The sequence below is a fragment of the Trichoderma ghanense genome (assembly GCF_004382785.1).
Source record: "Trichoderma ghanense strain CCMA-1212 chromosome Unknown scaffold_10, whole genome shotgun sequence".
In the NCBI taxonomy this organism is placed as follows: domain Eukaryota; kingdom Fungi; phylum Ascomycota; class Sordariomycetes; order Hypocreales; family Hypocreaceae; genus Trichoderma; species Trichoderma ghanense.
The window spans coordinates 1103875-1126175 of record NW_027395673.1 but is presented as its reverse complement, the minus strand read 5'-3'; the positions used below and the strand labels follow the sequence as shown (position 1 = coordinate 1126175).

Here is a 22301-nt window from a genome sequence, read left to right as displayed (position 1 = left end):
CTCTCCGCCTCGATGCCCGAGCCCTTTGGTGCATGAGGGGGCAGCACATCACGGCGCTGCCCAGCGTTCCCTCTCCCGTACCTCGAATTCAACCTCTCAAGAGGCGTTTTAGTGTAGTGACACGCGCACACACAAGTCCATTTGTGATAGAGAACAAACGTAAGAGTGAAATAATGATAAAAAAAAATGAGAACAAGGGGGGGGGTGTTGTGTGTTTGTTAGATCCCCTTCGTAAACCTGGAATTCATGACGAGCGCCATCCCGTCCCGCTCGCGGCGATATCGCCCTCGTCGTTTTCCTTCACGGTTTCTACCCCACTAATGGTAGTTTCCGCCCCAGCCGCCGCGTTGCTGCTGCTGTTGGCCTTGCTGCTGCTGCTGTCCGGTGCTGTAGTAGCCTCCGCTGCCGAAACCGCCCTGGCCGTACGAGCCATAGGGGGTGCTGTGCTGGTTGCCGCCGGCACCGGCGCCCATGCCGTAGCCGCCGCTTCCGTGGAGGCCGTGGCCCTGCAGGTGGCTCGGGTAGCCACCATAGCCGCCGCCCATCTGGGACGTTTGGGGAGGTGGCAGGCTGCCGCTCTGTCCGCCGGGAGCCGTGTTCGTGGCGGAGCCGGGACGGGGCGCGCCGAGAGAGGGCGAGGGGCCGGAAGACGTCTTGGTCTCGCCAAACGGCTTCAGGTCGTCACCCGAAGATCCAGCGCTGGGCTGCGTTTGGCTGCTAAAGGACTGTCCCTGAGACTGGAACGAAGAGGCGCCGCGAGAGAAGCCGTCGTTCATGCTGCCAAAGCTGCTTCCTCCCAGGCCTGGCTGGCTGGCAGCCTGGCCAGAGCCGGCGCGGCCGTAGTCGCCAAGACCGGAGCCAAGAGGGCTCTCTCGGTGGAGGGACGACGGGCCAAAGGTTCCAGGGGACGACGTGTGGTCATACGGGGCATTGGGAGAGACGCCATAAGGCTGCCCGTAGATGGCACCCTTGCCGTATGGGCCGAAGCCTCCCTGGCCATAGCCCGAGTAGTACTGATGGTAGTAGGGGTTGCTGTAGTAGGGGTGGTTGTATCCGGGGTATTGCCCGTGGGCCTGAGGCTGCGAGCCAGGGCCGCCCTGCTGCTGAGGCTGTTGCTGCTGGGCCTGAGTGACGGGGTTGGGCGTGGAGTGGCCGCTGTTCTGGTTGTCATTGCTGCCGCCGAACCGGGGCTGGTTGTGGCCAGTGCCGCTCTGGGGATACTGGCTGAGGTTGTCGCTCTGAGAGGCGTTGTAGCCTCCAAAGCCCCTCTGTTGCGAGGGGACGCCCTCCGGCTGGGCGTGCGCTCCCTGCTGACCAAAGTGCTGGCCGTAGAAAGCGTATGGGTTTCGGTCCTGCTGGTTTGCGGTGTAATAGGCTGAGTAGTCGCTGGGCGCGGAGCTGAAAGCGGCACCGGGCTGCTGTGCGGGGGGCTGGGAAGTCTGAGCCGCAAAGTTATCAAACGGCGGCTGAGATGCGGGAGTGGCTCCCTGGTTGAAGGGATCCAGAGGTTTCTGCTGAGCAGCAGAGAGCTCATGGGGGCCGGTCTGACCGAATCGTCCAAACTGCTGAGAGTTGGGAGTAGGCTGTTGGGCAAAAAAAAAAAAAAAAATGTGTTAGGCAACGACTCGCAGATTTATTCAGGGCAAAGGGGTCAAAAGCATACCAATAGGTGTCATTCCAGGAGGAGGGTTAGTCGTGGGTTTAGGAGCAAAGGTCTCCGGCATAGCAACAGGCTGGGTAGCCGGAGGGAGAGAGGTGCGGGGAACGGCAACAGGAGAGTCGGCGGGGGGCTGAGCTCGGGTCTCTGGCTCCTCGCGCTCGCCATCGATGTCTTCCTCGTCATCGAGGTTGAAGGCGCCAAACTGCACAGCAGCGCGGTCCACCTCCCGGTTACCGGGCATGCGCACAGCCTCTTCCTGGTCGAGGACTCGTCGCTGGAAGCTAGGAGTGCGAGGTGCAGCTCTCTCCGTGGTGGCCTTCAAAGCGGTAGCAGCATAGCCGCTAGTGGCGGCTCTCTGGGCTTGCTGCTGCTGCTGCTGAGCGGCGGTAAGAGGAGTGGCATTGGTGCTGGGAGGGCTCTGGTGGGGGTCCCAAGAGCCAGCAGCAGTGCTCGCGGCGGTGTCGGTCGTGGGTGGCGCAGAGACGTCAACAACTTGCTCCAGATTGGTTTCGGTGAGCTCGTCTTGGGAGGGCTTGATCTCGGCAGGTGGTTCGGTGACGACGGGGGGAGCGACAGGAGTGGCCTGATCAGCAACGGGAGTGGACTCTGCTTCGGCCTCGGGTTCGGGTTGGGCAGGTTCAGGTTCAACAGGAGCGGCGGACTCAGGGACGGGTTCGGGTTCGACGGGTTCGACGGGTTCGGCGGGCTTGGGAGCAGGAGCTTCCTTCGGAACGGCGGGCACAACCTTGGGAGCCGTGGACTGTCGGAGCATGCTGGCCCAGGTCTTGACTTGAGGAGCGGCGGGCTTGTTGAGGGACTCGGCAGCGACGGGCTTCTCAGAGAGTACAGGCTTCTCTTCGGCACCGTTGGCCTTGTCGTCTTTGTAGGCGGGGGATTCTTCGGTAGGCACAGACAGCTGCTGGTTTTCCTTGGTTCGAGCTCCGTTGGTGGGATGGGCTGCCCTAGCACGTCCGCCGCGGCCCCCCCTCTCCGTGGCTCTGCCGCGACCACGAGTTCCCTCGGCAGCATTGCGGCCTCCACGAGCAGTTCGAGCGGCGGCTGACGAGTCCGTGACGACGGGTGCGGAGGATGCGTCCTTGGCCTTGGTGCGAGAGGTCTTCTTCGTCTTGGAGACTTCGCCCCACTGCGAGATTGTACCTATGACGACGAAAGGAAAAAATCGGCATCAGCAATTGAACATTGGATTCGGCGGCTGCGAGGATGGTGTAGTGGCTGCTGCATTGCCATTGAACTACCGCACGCACGGCCCGTCTTTGTTTTCAGACAGGAAATGGCACGGGAAAGCTCAAAGGAAGGGTAAAAGGTCACGAATGCAAAGCGGCAGAATTTGTCTCCCAACGTACCATCGGCGATTCGTGTCACGGCCTCCGTCTCATCACCGTTCGTCTCCTTGAGAGCGTAGAGAACATCGGCCTCCGACCAGTCGGGGAACATCTCGCGGATGACGCCCGTCTTGTCGCCATACTGCTTTCGAAGCTCGGCAAACTCGCCCTCGTCCTCGAAGGTGCCCAGGTTGTCGTCGGCGGTCTTGTGATCCGTCTTGTCGCCGTTGGCTCTACGGCCGCCTCGACCGGCGAAACCTCCTCTGCCGCCTCGGCCAGAGCCCCTGCCGCGGGAGGCAGAGGGCCGTGAGATGACCTCAGACATGGATGGGAATAGCTGATTAGGGATGTGAGATTGGGAGGGAGTTGGGAACTGTGCAGTGGCCCGTCAGATGGCCTCTGCAGCGGGCGCTGTGTGGCGAGCAAGAGGGGTGGAGAGGTTGGGGAAAAAAGACGAAGAGAGAAGAGAGAAATAGTAGAGAGAGAAACAACGACGAAGAGAACAGAGCCGAGCGTCAACTCGAGCGAGAGAGCCGTGGGTTGAGGTTGCGTGTTGCTTGTGGCAAAGGGAGGTTGAAAGGCGAAGGTGGAGGGCACGAGGTTTTGGACCAAACGCTGGTCACGATTTTTTGGCTTGAGCGCCTGGTGACGCCCCCCCTTGGCCTTGACCGCGTTAAAGGCACTGGCGCTCCAGCAGGCCCCAGGCACTTGCTCCGCTGTAACACAGTGCCAGATCCAGCGCCCAAGGGCCTCCAGCGCTCTGCGGCTACCTACTAAGGCGGCGCGGCTTGGGGCGGTAGGCGAGCCGGCCAGCGCTCGGATAGGGCTAGAAGCAGCTGGAGCTGCAGGCTCTCCTGTGGCCGCTGCCTGATCCGTCGCTGCCCACCAGGTTTCAAAGCTGGGGGGCCAAGCAGCGAGGCTGCAAGCAAACGGCGCACAGGCGGACGGTATGGTGGATTGCGAGTACTGGATTTCTAGCTATTGTAGAGACAGGCAGATGCTGCCCATTGGCTCTGGATGCTCTTGGCCGCAGCAGTTATTGGAATTTAGACACAAACGGGGAATTGGGACCCTCAAGCGGGCATGGCCTTGCCGTGGCTGCTGCTTCCCGCACACTGTACTCCGGCACTGTATATTGGGAGCTGCACATCGCAGATCGTGCGCGCAGGGCTCCCGACTGGGGATTAGACGTGACGCCTCGCACCAAGTACCGCCAACGAGCATCTCTGCACAGTGCCGCTTTGGTTCGAGGTTCTTTCACTCACCCAGAGACCCTGATGATGGACGCTTAGCACAGTGCCAGCACGTCAGGTCAGGCGCGGAATTGTAAGATGCAGCTGACGCTTGCGCACTTAGACTTTGAGCTAGGCCTGTCAGTCCGTGCAGCCAACACTGTACTCGGCAAAGGAGCGGCGTCCATTGTGTCTTGGAGCCGCGAGGCAGGATAACAAGTGAGACCTAGACAATGTCGGCATGCGCTGATGGCTATGATTGTGAGGCCTTGCAATTGGTTCGAGCTGGAAGAGACATTCAGATGCTTTGCACGCCTTTGTCTTTCCCTTTTGATCCAGCCTCGCAGCACCCCAGTGCGAGTGGCTGCATTAGCAGTTTGGACAATCACTGTGTCTAACCGTTACTGGATGCCCCTCCAAATGTCTTGAGGACGATGTGCTCCGAGCATGTACCTGCATGGCATGAAGCTGCACTCTTTATCACCTAGTGATCCTACGAATTGTGGCTGTGAAATGGAGATACCGAACACGCAAATAAAGCGAAGCCTAGGTAGCATCGGCCAAAGATTGAGCATACCTTGTTTTGAACTTGTACAGTTACTCGCCAGCGTCTCCGTTTGTAGGGCAGCAGCAGGTACCGGCACTTCCTGGGTAAGGCTCTGAAGCCCCCACCACCCATCACATGACACGGCCAGTCAACTCATGATGGTGATTTCATACCTAAACAGCCTCGAAGCAGACACAAACGTCCAGCCAACAGCGTCCCACGACGGCTTGAAACTGCCGAATTGCCCAGCCTCCGTCCTGGGCAACTACACAAACGGTCCTCCATCAGTAATCAACTTCCTTTCTGCAGCTCCTCCGACCCTCAAGCGTCACCATGTTCTCCACCAAATCAGCCCAGTCCCTCCGGAACCTCTTCGCCAGCTACCACGAACCCCCATCCATATCCAAGCAGCAATCGCAAAAACTGCTCGACGGCCTCAAGGCCTCCTTCCGAAGCCAGCTCGACCGCGAATACGGCCGCTCGTCCTCCGACAGCGCCGCCAAACCCGGAGATGCCGCCGCCGCCGACCCCCAGAGCAGCACCACGCGCCGCCGCTCCGCCGCGACTCTGCATCTAAAATCCATCCTGGCGAACCCCTTGTTCAGCTACGACACCACCAAACAAAATGCTGCTGCTGCTGCTGCTGCTTCCCACTTGCCCAAGGCGCTGTGGGTGCCGGATCGCGATCCCATGGACGTCTTTGACCATGCGGTTTCGCGGGGCATGATGACGCTCAAGGCGGCCACGGGCTGCTTGGTGGCCAAGGGGCAACAGATGGGGGAGGGAAGTTCGCCTGTCGCAGCAGCCTCGGATACGGCTCTGCGGGTCGTCCGGTGGCTTCGGTCGTCTGGCGCGGAGAGCAATCTTCAGTTTCTGGACAGACCGGCCTTTGTTCAAGCGCTGGCGCCGTTCCTAGTGGCTGAGAAGATGGAGGGCATCGCATGGGAATGGATCACACGGACAATGAACGAGCCCGCAAACGACATCAGCGAAGAGCAGCGCATCGCCCGTGCGTCGTCTTTGCTGTCGCAAATCGTCCGCATCAAGAGCCAGTCTCACTACGGGAATCTCGACGCAGCCATCCAGGCAATCCTCGAAGCGGAGCAACTCTTTCAGCACAGCCCTCTGCTCCCGAAACTGCTGGTCCAGCCATGGAGGTCCGTATCCTGGCTCTCTACCGTCGAGGCATACAGCAGAGCGATGCCGACGGAAAAGCTGTTTGAAGCCCACATGGCCACGGCCCAACGGCTCCCACGACCGTTTCCGGTAGAAACCGCGCATCTGCACTTGCACCACCCAACGCACCCCGACCACGCTCCCGCTATGCGGTTTTTCAACGACAAGAAGAAGTTGCGTAAGCTGGTGCAGGCGCTGGGCCCCGAGAAGGTCAACCTCGCCAAGTTCACGGGCATGGGCACGATACCGTGGATCGCTTTCCTGGGTCACGACACGGTGAATCACTTGCAGCAGTCTGGGAGGAGCGAGGAGGCACGGGGCATTACCAACATTTTGCGGTCGGAACTGTCAGACATCTTTGCCGAGACGCTGACCCCGGCATGATATCGACGCAGGGACGGCTTAGCAACGCATTTCCTTGTACAGTATGTATTATCTCACGATTATGGGGGTCATGATGGGTCAAGGGTCATGGATAAGGCGCATAGGAGCATATTTGGGACGATATTTCTTTGGATACCCCTGCCTCTTTAGGAGGCTAAATTAGATGAAATGTAAAAATACAACCTCTACAGCATTTGGTTTACCCATGCTTTTGTCTAATCCGAGAAACCCTGAAAGGACTCTTCATCGTCATCTCCATCCTCTTCTTCCTCTTCTTCGTCTTCTCCGTCTTCATCTTCTCCTTCCTCTTCTCCATCCTCCTCCTCGTCATCTTCATCTTCATCATCATCTTGCTCTTCCACCTCAAAAACGCCAGAGATATCCCACCGATCTCCATTCGCCCTCCTGCTAACATACTTGACAAACTTGAGCGCGCCGCTGTCCCGCAGAACAAGCGTCATCTTGTTCCACGCCGCCGCCTGGAAGAACAAGATGTTGTCGTCATCCCCGCTGGACTTGTACACCGCGGCATCTTCATTCGTGTCGTCGTCGCCAGCCATGTAGACCTCGTGCCCGCCGACCTCTACGAGCTCATCCTCTGGTTCTTCGGCTTTGGCTTTGCCCTTGCCCTTGTCTCTGCTCTTCTGGTTCTTGCCGTTGGGCTTCGTCTGGGCTTCTTCCTCTTCCTCCCCTTCGTCGTCGTCGTTGGAGTCTCCCCAGCCGGGCGTGGGAGTGAGGCCCAGGTTGAGCTCTAGACGAGGCTTGCCCTCGTGGCCGGTGGCGAGCGTGTAGTCCATTCCGCGACGGAATCGCCGGGCCAGGACGTCGTGGCTCTCGATGGTGCACCCTGTCGCGACCTGCAGCCAGTGGCGGAACTGGCGGCTAGGGAAGAGCTTGTTGAGCAGCTCTGAGATGGGGGAGTCGTCTGGCAAAGAACCTCCTGACGCAGAAGGCTGCTGGTAGAGAAACCTGTGCTTGTGGGGTGGCTTGGAAACTTTCCAGGGGGTGGATTTCTCAATGTCTGAGCTCTTCTCGGGGAGGGTGGCCTTTTCCTGGGCTTCGATGTACTCTCGTAGTCTGCCTGAGAACTTTTTGGACAAGACGTCCGCAAGCGTGATGCTCGAAGTCTCCTCAAAGTGCTCCGAGACCTGCTCCAGCGTATCCGGTGTGAGATATGTCGGCGCAATGTACTGCAGCAGGAACTCAAGGTCCGCTTCTTCAAACTCGGGCTCGCTGCCATTTGCGGTGTCGACTTTGACGGGGTTTGCCTGCGGCGCATCGTACTGGGCGGGATTGCCCTGCAGCTGCATGAGGCCGCTGTTCTTCGCATTCCTCTCCTCCTCGCCCTCGACGTATCCGTCCTCGCCCAGCTGCGGGATGTGGAACCAGCCGCTGATGGCCATGCGCACGCGGCCGCCGTCCTTTTCCAGCTGCGCCTTGGTCTCGGCGTGGTACACCTCTTCGACGTCGTGGAAGCTCTCGCCGGGCTGGACGGCGAAGAAGCTCAGCTGGTTCCACGCGGGCGGTATGACCTTGACGGGGTCCGGGAGCGGCGTCTTGGCGACCTCGCCGTCCTTGTTCTTGATCTCCTTGGTCGGAAACAGGCGCAACGCGCCGCCCCATTCGGGCTTCCAGGGCGTGTCGGGATCGGTCAGGTAGAGGATGTAGCTGACCCGCCTGCTGCCAATGACGTCGTCGTGGCAGAGCAGGTAGCAGCCGGGAGTGTAAATGTTGATGGCCATGTCCGTCTTCCTGCCGCTCAGCGGGCCGCAGCCCGTGATGCCGGAGACGTAGTTGCGGAACGTCTCGGAGTAGATGGCATCGCGGAGGGCAAGCACAGAGGGCAGCTTGGCGAGGGACTCGTCGTCGAGGCCGTCGAGGTTGGCCAGGTCGCCGGACTGGTGGATCTTGTAAATGTCCGTCTCCTTGGGCGTGAACTGGACGTTTTCGCGGATCTCGTCTCGAACGGACCGGAGGAGCTTGTCGTCGACCAGCTCGTGGATGACGGCATGTTTGTACGGCGAGGACTCTGCGTATTCCTTTGTGTATGAGTTGAGGACGGAGTCGTCAAAGAGGCCCTTGCGGAAGCGCTTCTTTGCGTCTTCTGGGCTGATAGCTGCGTTCCTGATGGTTAGCACCCAAAGGGCCATAGACGACGAGAGAGGCTGGAGCTGCCGTAGAGGGACGTACAGGTCTTGGGCTTCTTGCTGCCAGCTTTTTTACTGGAGCTCTCCGCCTTTCTCTTCATCTTGACGGCTGAGTCTGTGCAATCGAGTACGGCCGTGTCAATTGGCGAGGAGAGGTAGGAAAAGAAGTTTTTTGTAGAGAGGTGGGAAATGGTATGAGGCGAGTTGCGAGATCAGCCGATTGCTGGCGCTTCAAATCTCCAACTTTTTTTTCTGCCGCTCCAACAAATGGTTTGGCACCACCTGGACTCGCTTCCCCACCATATGCTATGCATTTCCTAATGGGGAAAGCCAAGCATGTTCAAGATTTACCCACATCATGTTTCTTTTTCCATTCATGTTCTCGATCATTGGTGAATGACGAGCTATTAAGCCTTTCCATTCCCTCCATAAGACTCTATTACTTTGAGTGCTTTTGGTGTCGTGGTAATAGTCACAACGTATACCTTATGGAGTACTACCAGCCCCCTTGTAGACCAAGGTCAGCTCCTTGACGTAAGGTAAGGTAGCTTCCTGTATCAGTTGCCTGCTCTCTCACATTTTCTTCTCGAACACATAACAATCACAAGTGTAATCGTGCTTTGTAGAGGAGAGATGAGGTCCCTACCCCCTGACGGCAACAAGAATGCATCAACATCCTAATACCGGAGTTCGAATCCTATGCGACGTCACTGGGCAAATTGCCTGTATCCCGTACTTGTCTGGCTGGCATACCCTGCAACCCAAGAGGAACCTCCACCTCGTGCAAAATAGCCCTTACTGCTCTTAAGAATCGACTGTGAAATATTAATTCAAACACACCAGTGATCCATAGAACCTCTGCTCTGTTCCCGTCTCGCGTCGGCTTATAGAATTGTGCCGATTCAACCGCATCGGAAAGTCTACTTATTACTTTTGGCGGGGTGAGGGGATAATAACACGGCTTTCGGTTCCAATATCACGTATGAAGCCCGGAACCTCAACGTCCCCTCATCTTAGCCAGCGAAAATACCTGACATATCAAGTTGCTTCACCACATATAACAGTCAGTTACTACTCGCCTGTAGCCCGTCATACATTGTCACAGTCCAGGCATGCCTTTCAAAGACCACCAGAAACAAGTCCGGGACAACTTCCCCGCCCTCCACCAGGACCAAATCTTCTTCGACAACGCCGGCGGCAGCCAAACCCTCGGCCCCGTCATCGACTCCATCAAGGACTACCTCAGCTCAACCAACGTCCAGCTCGGCGCCTCCTACGCCGTCGGCAAGAAATCCACATCCGCGTACAGGGCCGGCTACCAGGCCGCTGCCAAGTACATCAACGCCGACCCGGATGAAATCGTCTTTGGCTCTTCCACCACGCAGCTCCTCCGCAATCTCTCCTATGCCCTCAAGTTCAACCCCGGCGATGAAATCATTGTGTCTCGCATAGATCATGAGGCGAATATTGCTCCGTGGGTCGATCTGGCGGAGCGGCAGAACCTCGTCCTCAGGTGGTGGAAGCCAACGCTCGGCCCGAACCCAAAGCTTTCCACCGAGACTTTGCGTCCTCTTGTCACCCCCAAGACGAGACTGGTCACCTGTACGCACGCGAGTAACATCCTGGGGACAATCAACGACGTGCGAGCCATAGCAGATGTAGCTCACAGCGTCGGGGCTCTTCTGTGTGTCGACGCCGTGGCCTATGCTCCCCATCGGCCGATCGACGTAAAGGCGTTTGGCGTCGACTTCTACTGCTTCTCATGGTACAAGGTCTACGGACCCCATGTCTCCATGCTCTACGGCAGCTGGAGCGCGCAGACCAATCTGAGACCGCTAGGCCACTTCTTCAACCCTTCTGCCTCCTTGGAGGACAAGCTCGGCCTTGCGGGCGGATCATATGAGCTGGTCCAGTCCATCCCGAAAGTGGTCGAGTACCTAGAGGAGAAGTGGGACAATATCACCTCACACGAAGGTTCGCTTCAGCGGGAACTCCTAAGGTTCCTCAGAACGAGAGCAGGTGACTTTACCATCTATGGCGAACCGGAGGAGGACACCTCCCGTCGAGTAGCAACCGTCAGCTTCTCTGTTAGGGGCTGGAACTCGCAGGCTCTCGTGGAAGAGGTGGAAAGAAGGACGAATTATGCGTTCCGCTGGGGAACGTTTTACTCGGACCGGCTTGTGAGAGAGACGCTGGGCTTGGGCAAGGACGGGGTTGTGAGAGTGAGCATGGTGCATTACAACACATGTGAGTTTCCAAGTCACTGAATCCAGGTGAAGAATATGAGCTGACTATTTCTTACAGTGGAGGAAGTCAGAGGGCTTATTCGTGCACTGGAAGATGTATTGGACAACCGTGAAAGCGGAGCAACAAGAGCTGAAGCTTGAACGAGGCGATGACGCTGAGGATAAAGAAACTACAGAGCGTGGCCGATGTCCGTTAGATATGAAGAATGTATCTGAGTGAATACCTACCTACCTAGTAGTAGTGATTGAGGAACTCCTCGCTAACGTAAGTCAGAAATATGACCTCAAAGTCACTGATGGTGAATCCTATCATGATATTTCGACCTCCACACGTGAAACATGCAAAACAATGTCTTGAACAATGCACGCCACGTCGCTCAAAGCAGTCATCGTATGCTCATATGCTAGTGAAGGGAGGGGCATTCAAACACAAACGTATTAAGTAAATTAGTAGTAGCACTCGGTATTATGGTATGGTATCCCAGCGATAGAGAACTCGCTTAGCAGACAAAGCACCTCTCGCTTAATCAAACAACCCATTGCGTTCAGCTCGTATTGTCGTTACATCTGCGATCCCCCACTAAAAGCAAACATGTCATCGGAAACAGCACCCAGAGCCCATGATTATTTTGAAACCTGTCTGCCCAGGCTCCTCGTTGTTTTGCGAGGTAGTCCGATCAACAGCTTAGAGGGCCGCGGCCAGCACAGCGATGGCGGCGCCAACCAGGCTGCCGGCAGAAGCCAGCGGGGCCGCGACGTTGGTGCTCGTCTGCGAAGCCGAGGAAGCCGTCTGCGAAGCTCTAGTCGCGGAAGAGCCGGTTGTTCGGGAAGCGGAGTTTGTCGTGGCAGGGGCAGAAGAAGAGCTGTCTGCGGCAGTCGTCTCAGACGACTCAGCGGTGGTGGACTCGGAAGAGCCAGTCGTGGCGGTCGTGGAAGAGTCGTCGGTGGCAGTGGCAGACTCGGTCGCGCTCGACGAGCTTTCGTTGCAGACAACGTCGTCGGGCGTGGAGACGCCGGCGGAGGAGCAGATCTGCTTGGCGTACTTAACGGCCTGGGCCTGGCCGTCCTTGTCGCATGCCGTGGTCAGGCAGCAGGCGATGCCGTTGAGGAAGTCGGCATTCTTGCAGATGCAGGCAATGTCGAGCTGTCCGCAGCCGGCGATGGAAGTGCCGGTGGTGAACTTGGTGACGCAGCCGGTCTGTTACCGTGTTAGTTGACCGACAATCTCCTGTTGTTGCTGATGCCGGTGATGGAGTGGAAATGCTTGGATTCCATGTAATCCAGAGCAATTGTCCCCTCTTATAAAGACGCTGAACGGATTGGCGCGATTGACACTGTCATGACTTACAGCACAATCCGGGATCTGGGCGGCGGCGAGGCCGGACAGGAAGACGAGCGAGAGCACGGAGGCCTTCATCTTGGACGACTGGGAGACAAGATATGATTGGGTAGCGCGTAAAGCTGTGATTCTAAGACAGGCAATGATAAAGCAAGCGGTAGAGTCTGGATCTTGAGCGTCACAAGAAGATGCAGGGGAGAGAAAGAAAACAACCGGTTAGAGAAGCCAAGGGAAGGGGAGGACAAGCAGGAATGGCTTCAATTGCGCCTGCACCCATCAGCCCAGGCACTAGCCCCAGATGGGGCTCCTCTCCCTCTCTTCTGGCCCGCTAGCGATGTTCCGCGCTCCCGATTTGGCGGGCCTGGGGAAGGGCGCACTTAGCGGGCTGGGGCACCCTGGCGCCTATTCGCTCAGCGCTCCCCTAGGCGGTCAATGGTGCTGAAGCCACAGCGGAGAAGAAAGGATTTCCAGGGGCTGCGGCCAATCGTGGCCAAATCTGGCAACGGACCTGGACTCTTTGGGCGTCCCGACATCTCGTGACTTCAATGTTGTGTTGGGGTTGCGTTTTCGTACTCGCAATTGCCGGCTGGTAGGAGTCGTAGGGTGGCATCAATAAACGTCACAGCTGCCAAGGTATCTCGGTCGTGTGTATGTGCTTCGCAAACGGCCTCAATTCATTGCCCAAGTACGGAATACAGCTGTAGTAATCGCATGTACCTTGTAGACTGACCGAAACAGAACAGCATAGACTTGGGATACATGTATATCGCTCGGCAGAGAGAATCGACGAATCAGTTGATAATACATGCATTCTTCACACTCCCCGAGTCGATCAGAGGTATAGGTAGTAAAGATTGCCTAGATGCCTTGGTAATCGCTATCCCGGACTGTTTCTGATTGTACCTCAAGGGCGGACCTCACTAATCCGGCATACAAATGAGTCTGATATGCTGTGACCGAACCGACAAGACGCGTGTATGTGGAATAAGATAGCTCAACACCTCATCATCCACATCCAAAGCCTACATCCTCAGATCACACCCCTAGTGAAAGTATTCAGTCAATGCCTTGTTATCGTCAAACAGTCTATCTAAGAGGGACGGCAAATAAGAGCGTGAGCACCAAGTTTTATACGTACGCAAATGCGAGTTCCTTTCAAAACGCCTCAAAGCCATATATCCACCCACTACTAGGCACTCACAGGAGTCCAGCCCTGTTCAACAATCCATCACACCTTTTTGCCCTGTCTCAGGAGCTCAGAGACCTTGGGTGGCAGAACCAAGGCACTGCGGTCATTCCGTCGGTAAAAGTCCACAAGAGCCACAGAGGTCTGCTCGGGCTTATCCTCGTGGATGAAGTGCCCGGCATCAGGGAACACCTGCAAAGCATATTTGCCTGTACGATATCATGTCAGTGTGTTCTCGGCAGCTACGGACATCCACAGACTTACCTTGCATCTGGCCAATGGTCAACTCCGTGTCCAGTCGATCTGTACCGGCAAGCAGCAGCAATTTCCCACCACGAGCCCCCAGGAACTTCTTACTCAAGCCCACGAACCAATCTTCCCAGAAAGGCTGCGTGGCCGCGAGATTCGTCCTCCACCTCCACGGGCGAGAGGCGTCCTTGCTCTCGTCCCAGACCAGCAGCGCCGGCACGGATGCTCTCGCGGAAACAGAGTTTCTGACAGTCCGGGTCCTGATATGCCAGTCGATGCCCGATTCGACAGTGGCGAATCCTCCTGGCCGCGTCGATAGATACGTCTGCATGCTCTGAAGAGCATCGATTGCGGAACCCTCGACGACATCCAGGACGGCATACGCCAGGAGAGCATTTCCCAGCTTCCCAGACATGGCCAGATCCGTTACGACGGCGCCGCCTAGGGAGTGGCCCACAAGGACTATCGGCGGCAGTTCCTTCCAGCCCATTTGCTTCTTTGTGCCCTCAACCATGGCAAACAGATCAGACGACAAGGTATCCAGCCGCAAGTCCAGAGCTGCGCCGTCCGGAGCAGTGGTGGAGCCGTGTCCCCTGCAGTCGACTGCCAGAATGCCGGCATTGGGCAGTCGTTTCCGTATCTCGGCCCCCACCAGTGCAAAGGAGAGCCCCGAGGATCCAGCTCCGTGATGCATGACATACAGAGGACCCTTATCCGACGGCGAGCTGAGGTAGACATGGTAAGTCACGTCCGGGTTGGTCTCCGACTTGAGAAACAGCTCTCGTTCAAAGTAGGTTGTCCAGGGAATCTGCTCCAGCGTCCGGCCCCTCGCTACGCTGCGTACCCGTCAGCCCGACAAGCCCATTGATTCAAACAAGCCAAGTTCGTCGTTGCAGCAGCTCAGGTGTAGTTACCCTTGGGGGCGAGCAAAGAGCTTCTGGCTCGGCGTCGGGATGATTGTCCCCGTCGAAGATACCGAAGAGGCCGAGGAGGAATCGTCGTCCAGCCCCTCTGGCAGCTCCGGCACCTGGTCCTCCTCAGCCTCGTCCAGCTCCTCAAAGGGCTGGGGGGGCAGCCCGAGCTTTGACTTTGCCCAAGCTCGCTGTAGGTCGCTCATGATGGTGCCGTTGCTGGAGCACGCTGCCGACGACAAGCAGATGGAGGATGTGCCGATCAAGGTCCAGCCATTCGCAGATGCGGGGGCTCTGGACGATCTGGGGAGAAAAGCAACTGATGACGTTGAATCACTGGGAAACTGCCGAGTCGTGCGTGTATCACCAATGCCTGTGGGAGTCGTCAAATATCGTCTGCATAGCAGCGAGAGATATCGCGGTGTGAGATGATCGGCTCGCCGCACTTTGGGCCGAAGGTTTTGGTCTGTATGTCCGCAGAATGTAGCTCATGGTTACGAAACGAACGCCAGTGAAGAGAGTTCAGCCGCATTGGTTGGTCAGTCAGATTGCTCGTGTGGGTCATTACCTGCGAACACTGTGTGCTGTGCGCAGGCTACCAGCCATCATACAGTGTGTTTACAGTACATTGCCACCCTCTCAGCTACATGTTGCGAAGATATGCCATGAGAAGCTCGAGAAGAAGACAATAATCTAGTATTTGGCCAAGATTAACCACAAATTCAGTCAATTAGGTAGGAATCTAGAGAATACTCAATTGCCCGTGTAGCTTGTAACCTTCGATCGTGACACCAAATGCCAATATGAATAAGCGGAGTGAGCAGACACTGGCAAGACTGGCTTGAGGGCTCGTACTACAAATTTGATATACAAAAGATGCTTTTGTAGTCGCCTATAAGTGTAATATTCTGAAAGCTTCCAAGTTCTCTTCAAACTCGAGAAAAAGCAGAGAAACGCGTGTGCATGATGTCACCTCTCCTTGTAATACCCTTCTTGATGGAGCTTAAAAGCTGACAGAATCAAGTGATGCTACACAGCCATTCCCAGTCTGCAAGCCCACGATGTTTTCTCTTAACTCACTAACCACCTCAGCATGGTGAGATTATACAACAAAAGAAGCTCCAGAGAAGTGCTTACACAGTCCCATCTAATGTTGATGTCACACAACTATAATCACGATGGCGCGTAATATCTTAGGTCCATTCTCACGAAAGAATCTTCTAGCACCTCACATATCGAGCATTTACTGGCTAGCCAGAGCGATACCCGGGATCAAGCCTAGGAGTAAACTCTCGGTCGATCGCTTGGCTGTAGTGCATTGCATGAGTGCCTGCCCTCGGGGTAGGGTTCAGCCCAAGCAGTCTATCCATACGCTCATACGCTTCCTCGGGATTCCGTAAGAGTGATTAACCTAACGAGGGATCCCCAGCTGGGTTTTGAAGTCAATACTTGGAGTGAATCTGCGGGGAGGCGAGAAAAAGATGGCTCATTTGAGCAGTTGAGGTGGCAAAGCGTATTGCCTTCTGCTTTGAGCCCACTCGTATCGCCCGAAACACGCATCACATCTCTATCGCCCATCGCTCACCAGGTCACAAGGACAGTAATCAATTCAATCCATATTAGCTATGTCAGCACTCAGACACAAGTGATGAACATCATCAAAACATACTGTAGCTGAGTGTATGTACAGTATATCTCCCATCATACGCTCTGGCGGTAATGGATTCGATGAGTTGAAACGTGTCTCAGAGGATGCAGTAGTCGTGACGCCAAGCTCCGGATATGGATGTTCTACTAGAAAACAGCGCTGACGTTTGATAAAATTTTGCTACTCGTACTCCGGATTGTGAGACATGCATCAGCTCGGGTTACACACCGCATGTTCCTAGGACATGGTCATGGTTATGGTCCCAGCCACACGGAACCAAGATCTCATATCGTGTTGTCGGCTAATGCTGGTACACGTAGCCGATGTCTTTCAATAGTTCGTGCGACTATTGCTTGGCTGGTGAGGGGTGTCACATTAGGGAGAGACACACATGCAGGAGACATGTGCCAAACCCCTGATTCAGCTCATCGATGACACCTCTCGACGAGTCGGACAAAGTTGTGAACCTTCAGCAGCAGAGAAGCGCCTCTTCCTTGAGCAGCGAGGAAGCAATAACAGCTTGCAATAGGTGCCACAATGAAGACGAATGGCCCGGATGTTTTCGTCCGGAGTGTATCGAAGAGCTGGGGAATTTTCAAGCAATTTTGAGACAAGACAGAAAGTTGGCAATGAAACAATATCCCTTTGGGCGGCTGTTTCAACCGGTCCTAAGAATAGGTGTCAACACAACGACATGCACCCATCTGGGCTTCCAAGGCACGGAGTTCTGTTCGCAAGTGCAGCGCAGGGGGACATTTTGAGGCATTGTACCGCTCGCTCTCCCTGCAGGTCATCGATGAGCTCAGCCGGTATCAACCAGCCTATTGAGAACCTGGTCAGCATGCAGCAGGGCGACTAGTCGGCAGACCGATGTACAAACATGCCTTTGGATGAGTTATAAAGTTGGCACTATCAACGTTGAGCGTTCATTAAGACAGCATCACGATGCCGCGTTAAATCGTGGTCTAGGTGCTTACACGGAGAGGGCCGAGCCGAACGGGAACTCGCCGTTTACGGGGGGCGGGCTGTTGGGCATGGAGGATCGAATCTTGCACAGGAGATTTCTAAATGAGATGGCAAATATCTGCGAGGTACTCACTCGCGATTTGGACTTGGAAGCTTGTCAGATATCATTTTAACCTAGCTGTTAGCTGCATTTGGGTGGAGGGCAATCTGCTTTTCTGTTGACATGGGATGACACAATTTGCAAGTTATGTAGGGGCTTGAGTTGCTTGGACGGTACTGTAATACTTGTGCGCACACTCGCATGTCCGTATTCCGCCCGGTGGATCATCTTCGTAGGCTACCTTATTAGTATTGAGAGCAGGAATTCCCTGCGTCAACAAGACCGGATGAATGCTTCTGATGACGGTTGAGAGATGTCTGAAAGGTCATTGACCAGAGATACATAGCCCTGAAGGCCGCGCCATGTGTGGTGCCTATTCGAGGCTTAGACACGCAAAAGGCGCCGCTCAGATCAACAGGTAATTAAGCCTGATATTGTCCGGACGAGATGGGGAGCAAGGATCCTACTGTATGGGACCTCAAGAGGAGACGTGCGGGCGTGAAATCTAACCAACACTGGTTAAATGACAACAGGCAAGGGAGCGAAGAGGACAAGACGGATACACACAAGCGCAGCACTTGCCGAGCACATGTCAATATCGCAAGCAGCAACTCAAACGGTTCCAGCAAAGTACCTGTAGTAGTCCTGATGTAGCTGTTGGGTAACACTCCAATGGCCTCCAATTGAACTTCTGACCTGTCTGATTTCATCAATGGCAGCCACAAGCGAGATGGGCAGGCAAGATATTATAGCACGGGGCTCCGGAGGTCCTTAGGCGAAGCAAGAAAAACAAGAAATTTTGACGTGACGAGGAGCCAACCAGTTTCCCATAGATTGAGGTATCAAACGGTCTAAGCCGCAAATGGTGCACTGAGCAGCCGGGGAAGCAGCTGCACATGAAGAGCTGCGGAGTCGCTGCGGTTCCGATGCGGAAGCTGCCTCAAAGTACGAGTACGATGGACGCTAGGTACAGTAATAGACAACCTCGAGGTTACCTAGATCTGCGGTACCTGGGCAACTTCCACAATGGGCGCGGTGCACCTTTGCAACAGTCCGGCCAGGTACCTACCGAACGTCTCCATGCAAAGTACAGCGCACTTCTCCTGCAAGCGTTTAGCAGTTTTGGTGCGTTTGATCCGAGCTTTCTTGCAAGGCTTGCGGGGGCCTTTTCGGGAGCAACTGCCACATGCCGGGGCTCGAGAGACACTTTTTAGTCAAGGTACGGAATTCAAGATGTGCGCCAGTGCTGCCAAAGGTTGGATGGATTATTTTTTTTCTGTACCTTGCATAGGAAGTAGCTTTGGGAGAACGGGTGCGAACGGGACTCTGTTAGTCCAATTGGCAAGTGAGGATTGAAGTATGGTAGTTGCTATAAGGTAGGTAAGGCAAGGTACTGTAATGATGGCATCTCTATTCGTGCAATTGCCTCCGTAGTACAGGGAACCTGGAAGCTGCAATATCACGAGGACCTTTTAGGAAAGCCACCTAAGGTACTAAGGAAAGGGCCGCCCTGGCTCTTGGCACGCATCCAGAGTAGCAGTACCTCTTGCCCGGGTAGGATACCTTGCCCTGTCGTTGTTGCCCTGATGGTAAATTGTCCTTACCCAGGAATGACAGACCCTTGCCTTCCCAAAAAGCCTGGTCTTCAGCTTCCATCTCAATTCTTCCCAGCCAAACACCAGCCTGATTACCACCGCATCTCTCTGTCCTTGCACTTCACTTTGGAATTCCCTTTACTGGACGGCAAAGTGCCCAGCAGCCGAGCCAAGTTGGAGCAATGCAGCTAGTCGCCAAGATGTCTGGCGCCGGTATGGATTGGCCGCTTCCGAGATGAGATGCAGAGCCCCGACTTCATCCGTTGGAATCCGTCCCTTGCAGCGTGCTGCGCTCGACCCAAACCTCTTATCAGATCAAATACCATAGGGACGAGCTTCACCGATGTCGCACGGGGCGCAAGGGCCTGGAGCAGCTGAGATGCGCAGATGCGTGCCGCACATCTTGCGTTGCATCTTGGGCGCCAACCACAAACCAACCATACATAGTCTACAGAGCATCTCCATCGACGCCTGCCAACCATTAGGTATAGTATCAGAGTCGTCCCAGCATGATCTGACGGGGGAGTCGGCTTCTGATCCGTGCTTGCCAAGGCTAAAAACCTTCATCTCGGCCCACAAACAAGGAGATTAACGCCGGTTGAATTGATCAGACGTTGGCAGGGGCACGTCGGGCGACGCGCTAATGGGGAATTTTTGTCTCCCCATCATCAGCCTTGCCGAGGGCCGTTTCGTCACAGCCGGGGCCTGCTTTCTCGCTGCAGAACCGCACGGAGAGTCAGTCGCCAGGTCGATCGCGATCGGCTCTCAGACGTGTCCATTGCTCATGCAGAGGGACAAGAGGTTCATACGATTCCAACGCATAGATACTTTGCATAGCAAACCGGCATGCTGGCGGCTGTGATGGACCGGCTTCTTTTTGCTCGCCGCCTTGTTCGTTGCTTCCGTGTCCGGCCAGCCCTGTGTTGCATTCCGCTAAGAACCCATCGTCACTTGGCCGCAGCAACTTCGGTCGCACCTGGATATTCATTCGCCGAGCTGGGACTCACAGTGCCGATGTCCATGTCCTGCGTACCTTGCCTGGCTTTAGGATCACCAGCCACGGCTGTCACGACCTGGAGCAGCGTCTTCTGCTAGCAAGGAGCATGTCTAACAACATGCTTTTTATGACAAGGCATCATCACACAGACAGCCGCGGTCGGTCACACTTTTTGCTTGCGGTGGATATCAGCAACCAACTAATAACACTTGTCCAAGTCCTGCCGCTAAAGGGCCTTAGAACAAGCGCAGCGCCTTGACAGGGACCGAGCCTGGATGGCACAATGTGCAAGGGAGCTGCCGAGGGGCCATTACGGAGCACGGAATACCGTGCTAAGGCTCCCGCCACCTCTACGATCCACTCGCGTAACACGCACCGCGCATACGAAGCAGTACTAGTATATGTGCGTATGAATCCAACGTCTGATTGCAACAAGTCGGAGGAGATGAGGGTGAACGGTCAGACAGTGTGCTCATTCGAACCGTACGAGGAGCAATCGTCATGGCGTGGATCTTCTCCTACTCGCTCAAAGTACTCCTCCGTACTCAGTAGGTATGTACACGTATATCCGTTGCAGTCCAATGAAGAGAGGCTTCTGAGCTCAGGGTTGGATTGAACAACTAATAGCATTTATTCATCAGCTACCTTTCTCTCCACCGTTCCGCGGCCACGCCCTAAGGTCTAAGCCTTATCACACGGATTCTGCCACAGGGAAAGGCGGAAGTGTGCGGACGTCTCCACCCCAAGGACCACAACCCGAATCCTTCGGACCTGCGCCGTGCTTGGTTTCTCTGAGGCATGGATCACGCACCTCGCACTCCGAGGGCAGAGCTGGCGCAACTGCTTCGTACTTGGTCCAACGACGTGCCTGACGAAGCTCAAGACACGGAGAGCCGATCATTGGCCCGGGCCTTGCGCCGTACCCGTCGTGTCTTTTCGACCCTGCTTCACCGTTGGTTGACACAGCGCTAACAGTACCGGCCTCGATGCGAATCTCAGACGAGACAGTTTCTCCCAGCGCTAGTAGCCTGGCCAGCCGGGATCGCTTATGACGCAGACACTGACCGGTGGGAGTCGCCGCAGACTGCCCTGCTTGCGAGCTGCTGTATAAGCCCACCCGCTAACTTTAGATTGCAGAGCAGAGTTGCTTTCGGTTGGAGGTGAGTGGATAGGTGCCCAGATGAAACGTCGTCGGCCTGAACAAGACTCGACTGGATCGTTGGCTTCGCCCACAAGCGTGGATCAGGCACAAAGCCGTCGACTTGTGTACGAGGAACCAACAACGCGCCGCATGGGAGGACTGCCACTATTCGCGCTGGTACGCGGAGGTTGGTGCCCAGGGGTATCGGTCTACACTGCACCACGAACTCCGCCTTTGCAAATTGACCGCTTCAAAGCGAGCTTAGTCTTTGAAGTGGCCAGGAATGTTAGTCTATAGAGAGACAGATGTGGAAATGAGAACCAGCAGGTACTTCAACGTCTGCTAACAACGGGCGCAAGTTTTACTTTTCATATAGGGCATCTCATGCCTCACCGGAAGGATTCGTCAGAATGCTGCTTTTAGTGCGGTATGCATCTACGTACACAAGTCACGCCGTCTGCTTACTTGTTCTGGGAGGCGTCAAGGTCCCAAATGCTTACCGTGATCGCTTAGTCTTGCCATGTATCTCGGGATCGGTCGACGGCGGCCGCAGATGGACCTCATGGAACGGACCTGGCTGCCTTTGGCCTCTTTGACCCTGGCCGCCTCCCTAACGCGGGAACGCGGGGATTGTGCGCAGTTCGATGCCTCTTCGAGACCAACATGTGGGATCGAGTGCGCTGGGCCTAACCGACGCTCCATTCGGACAATTGACGTGCGTCGTCTAACTTGCACGACTCCCCAGTACGACTCTCCAGTACGACGTCCTTTGTACGCGCGCAAAGGCAACTGCTCGTTACGCACCTCGAGCTGGCTTTTCATCGCCGCGCCGCTTAACTCCGTGCACTGAGAGACTTGAACTACACAAACGTTGCCACTCCAGGTAGGTAGTAACACGACAGCATCACGCATGTATATGCATGTACGAAGAGGTACTGTGTGCAAATGCCGACGCATTCCATCGAAACGGAATAGGAGCGGAGGAGCCCGTACCGCAAGTTTTTCTCCCCGGCCCTGCAGACGATATAGCTAACAGCTTAAGCTGAAAGTATCGGGACCGGCAGATGCCTCGACAGGGGATCCCTCTCTTGTGGCAGGGCCACCACTCCCCAGCCCTTTCTTGTTCGCCTCCCTTGCGTCGGACAAGGCGTGTACCCTTTTCTCTTCTCTTTTCCTTTTTTTCTTCCATTTTGCCCTTGTCCATAGTACAGCGTCGCCTCTGCTTTTTCTGGCTTTGGTGCAACTAATCATTGGTTCACTAGCCTCACCCTTGCCAGCGTTGCCATCAGCCTGCTACTACGATATAGCGAGAACACTACCATTACTGATACTCGTACTACTTGACTAGGCTGTTGGTCTTCTTGCTCCGTACGTTGCCCTATGTGCCGAGACACGGCTATACGAAGATGTGGGAGAGGTAAGCCGTCGACTAGC

The 22301-nt window shown here is 55.6% G+C and overlaps 7 protein-coding genes across 7 annotated transcripts; 3 read left to right on the top strand and 4 right to left on the bottom strand.

Moving 5' to 3' along the window:
- Window positions 1-317: 317 nt before the first annotated feature.
- On the bottom strand, window positions 318-3328 carry CCMA1212_007971 (uncharacterized protein; the record flags this gene model as incomplete). Its single annotated transcript, XM_073705127.1, has 3 exons — window positions 318-1562; window positions 1731-2818; window positions 3025-3328. The coding sequence occupies 3 exons, from the start codon at window positions 3326-3328 to the stop codon at window positions 318-320; spliced, it is 2637 nt and encodes an 878-aa protein (XP_073556713.1).
- Window positions 3329-5115: 1787 nt separating this feature from the next.
- CCMA1212_007970 (uncharacterized protein) lies at window positions 5116-6342 on the top strand (the record flags this gene model as incomplete). Its single annotated transcript, XM_073705126.1, has 1 exon — window positions 5116-6342. The coding sequence occupies one exon, from the start codon at window positions 5116-5118 to the stop codon at window positions 6340-6342; it is 1227 nt and encodes a 408-aa protein (XP_073556714.1).
- Window positions 6343-6557: 215 nt separating this feature from the next.
- Window positions 6558-8590, bottom strand: CCMA1212_007969 (Prolyl 3,4-dihydroxylase ofd1; the record flags this gene model as incomplete). The annotated part of the gene is made up of 2 exons (XM_073705125.1): window positions 6558-8458; window positions 8533-8590. 2 exons carry the CDS (start codon window positions 8588-8590, stop codon window positions 6558-6560), a joined length of 1959 nt encoding a protein of 652 aa, XP_073556504.1.
- Window positions 8591-9601: 1011 nt separating this feature from the next.
- On the top strand, window positions 9602-10876 carry CCMA1212_007968 (putative cysteine desulfurase; the record flags this gene model as incomplete). Its single annotated transcript, XM_073705124.1, has 2 exons — window positions 9602-10736; window positions 10794-10876. The coding sequence occupies 2 exons, from the start codon at window positions 9602-9604 to the stop codon at window positions 10874-10876; spliced, it is 1218 nt and encodes a 405-aa protein (XP_073556503.1).
- A 544-nt stretch (window positions 10877-11420) lies between these two features.
- Window positions 11421-12152, bottom strand: CCMA1212_007967 (uncharacterized protein; the record flags this gene model as incomplete). The annotated part of the gene is made up of 2 exons (XM_073705123.1): window positions 11421-11933; window positions 12084-12152. The coding sequence occupies 2 exons, from the start codon at window positions 12150-12152 to the stop codon at window positions 11421-11423; spliced, it is 582 nt and encodes a 193-aa protein (XP_073556501.1).
- A 1150-nt stretch (window positions 12153-13302) lies between these two features.
- CCMA1212_007966 (Protein phosphatase methylesterase 1) lies at window positions 13303-14826 on the bottom strand (the record flags this gene model as incomplete). Its single annotated transcript, XM_073705122.1, has 3 exons — window positions 13303-13469; window positions 13525-14345; window positions 14424-14826. Coding segments are annotated over 3 exons (1389 nt in total), but the record flags the coding sequence as incomplete, so codon positions are not given.
- A 5183-nt stretch (window positions 14827-20009) lies between these two features.
- On the top strand, window positions 20010-21557 carry CCMA1212_007965 (uncharacterized protein; the record flags this gene model as incomplete). The annotated part of the gene is made up of 4 exons (XM_073705121.1): window positions 20010-20278; window positions 20864-21044; window positions 21244-21294; window positions 21381-21557. The coding sequence occupies 4 exons, from the start codon at window positions 20010-20012 to the stop codon at window positions 21555-21557; spliced, it is 678 nt and encodes a 225-aa protein (XP_073556502.1).
- Between the last annotated feature and the right edge of the window lie 744 nt (window positions 21558-22301).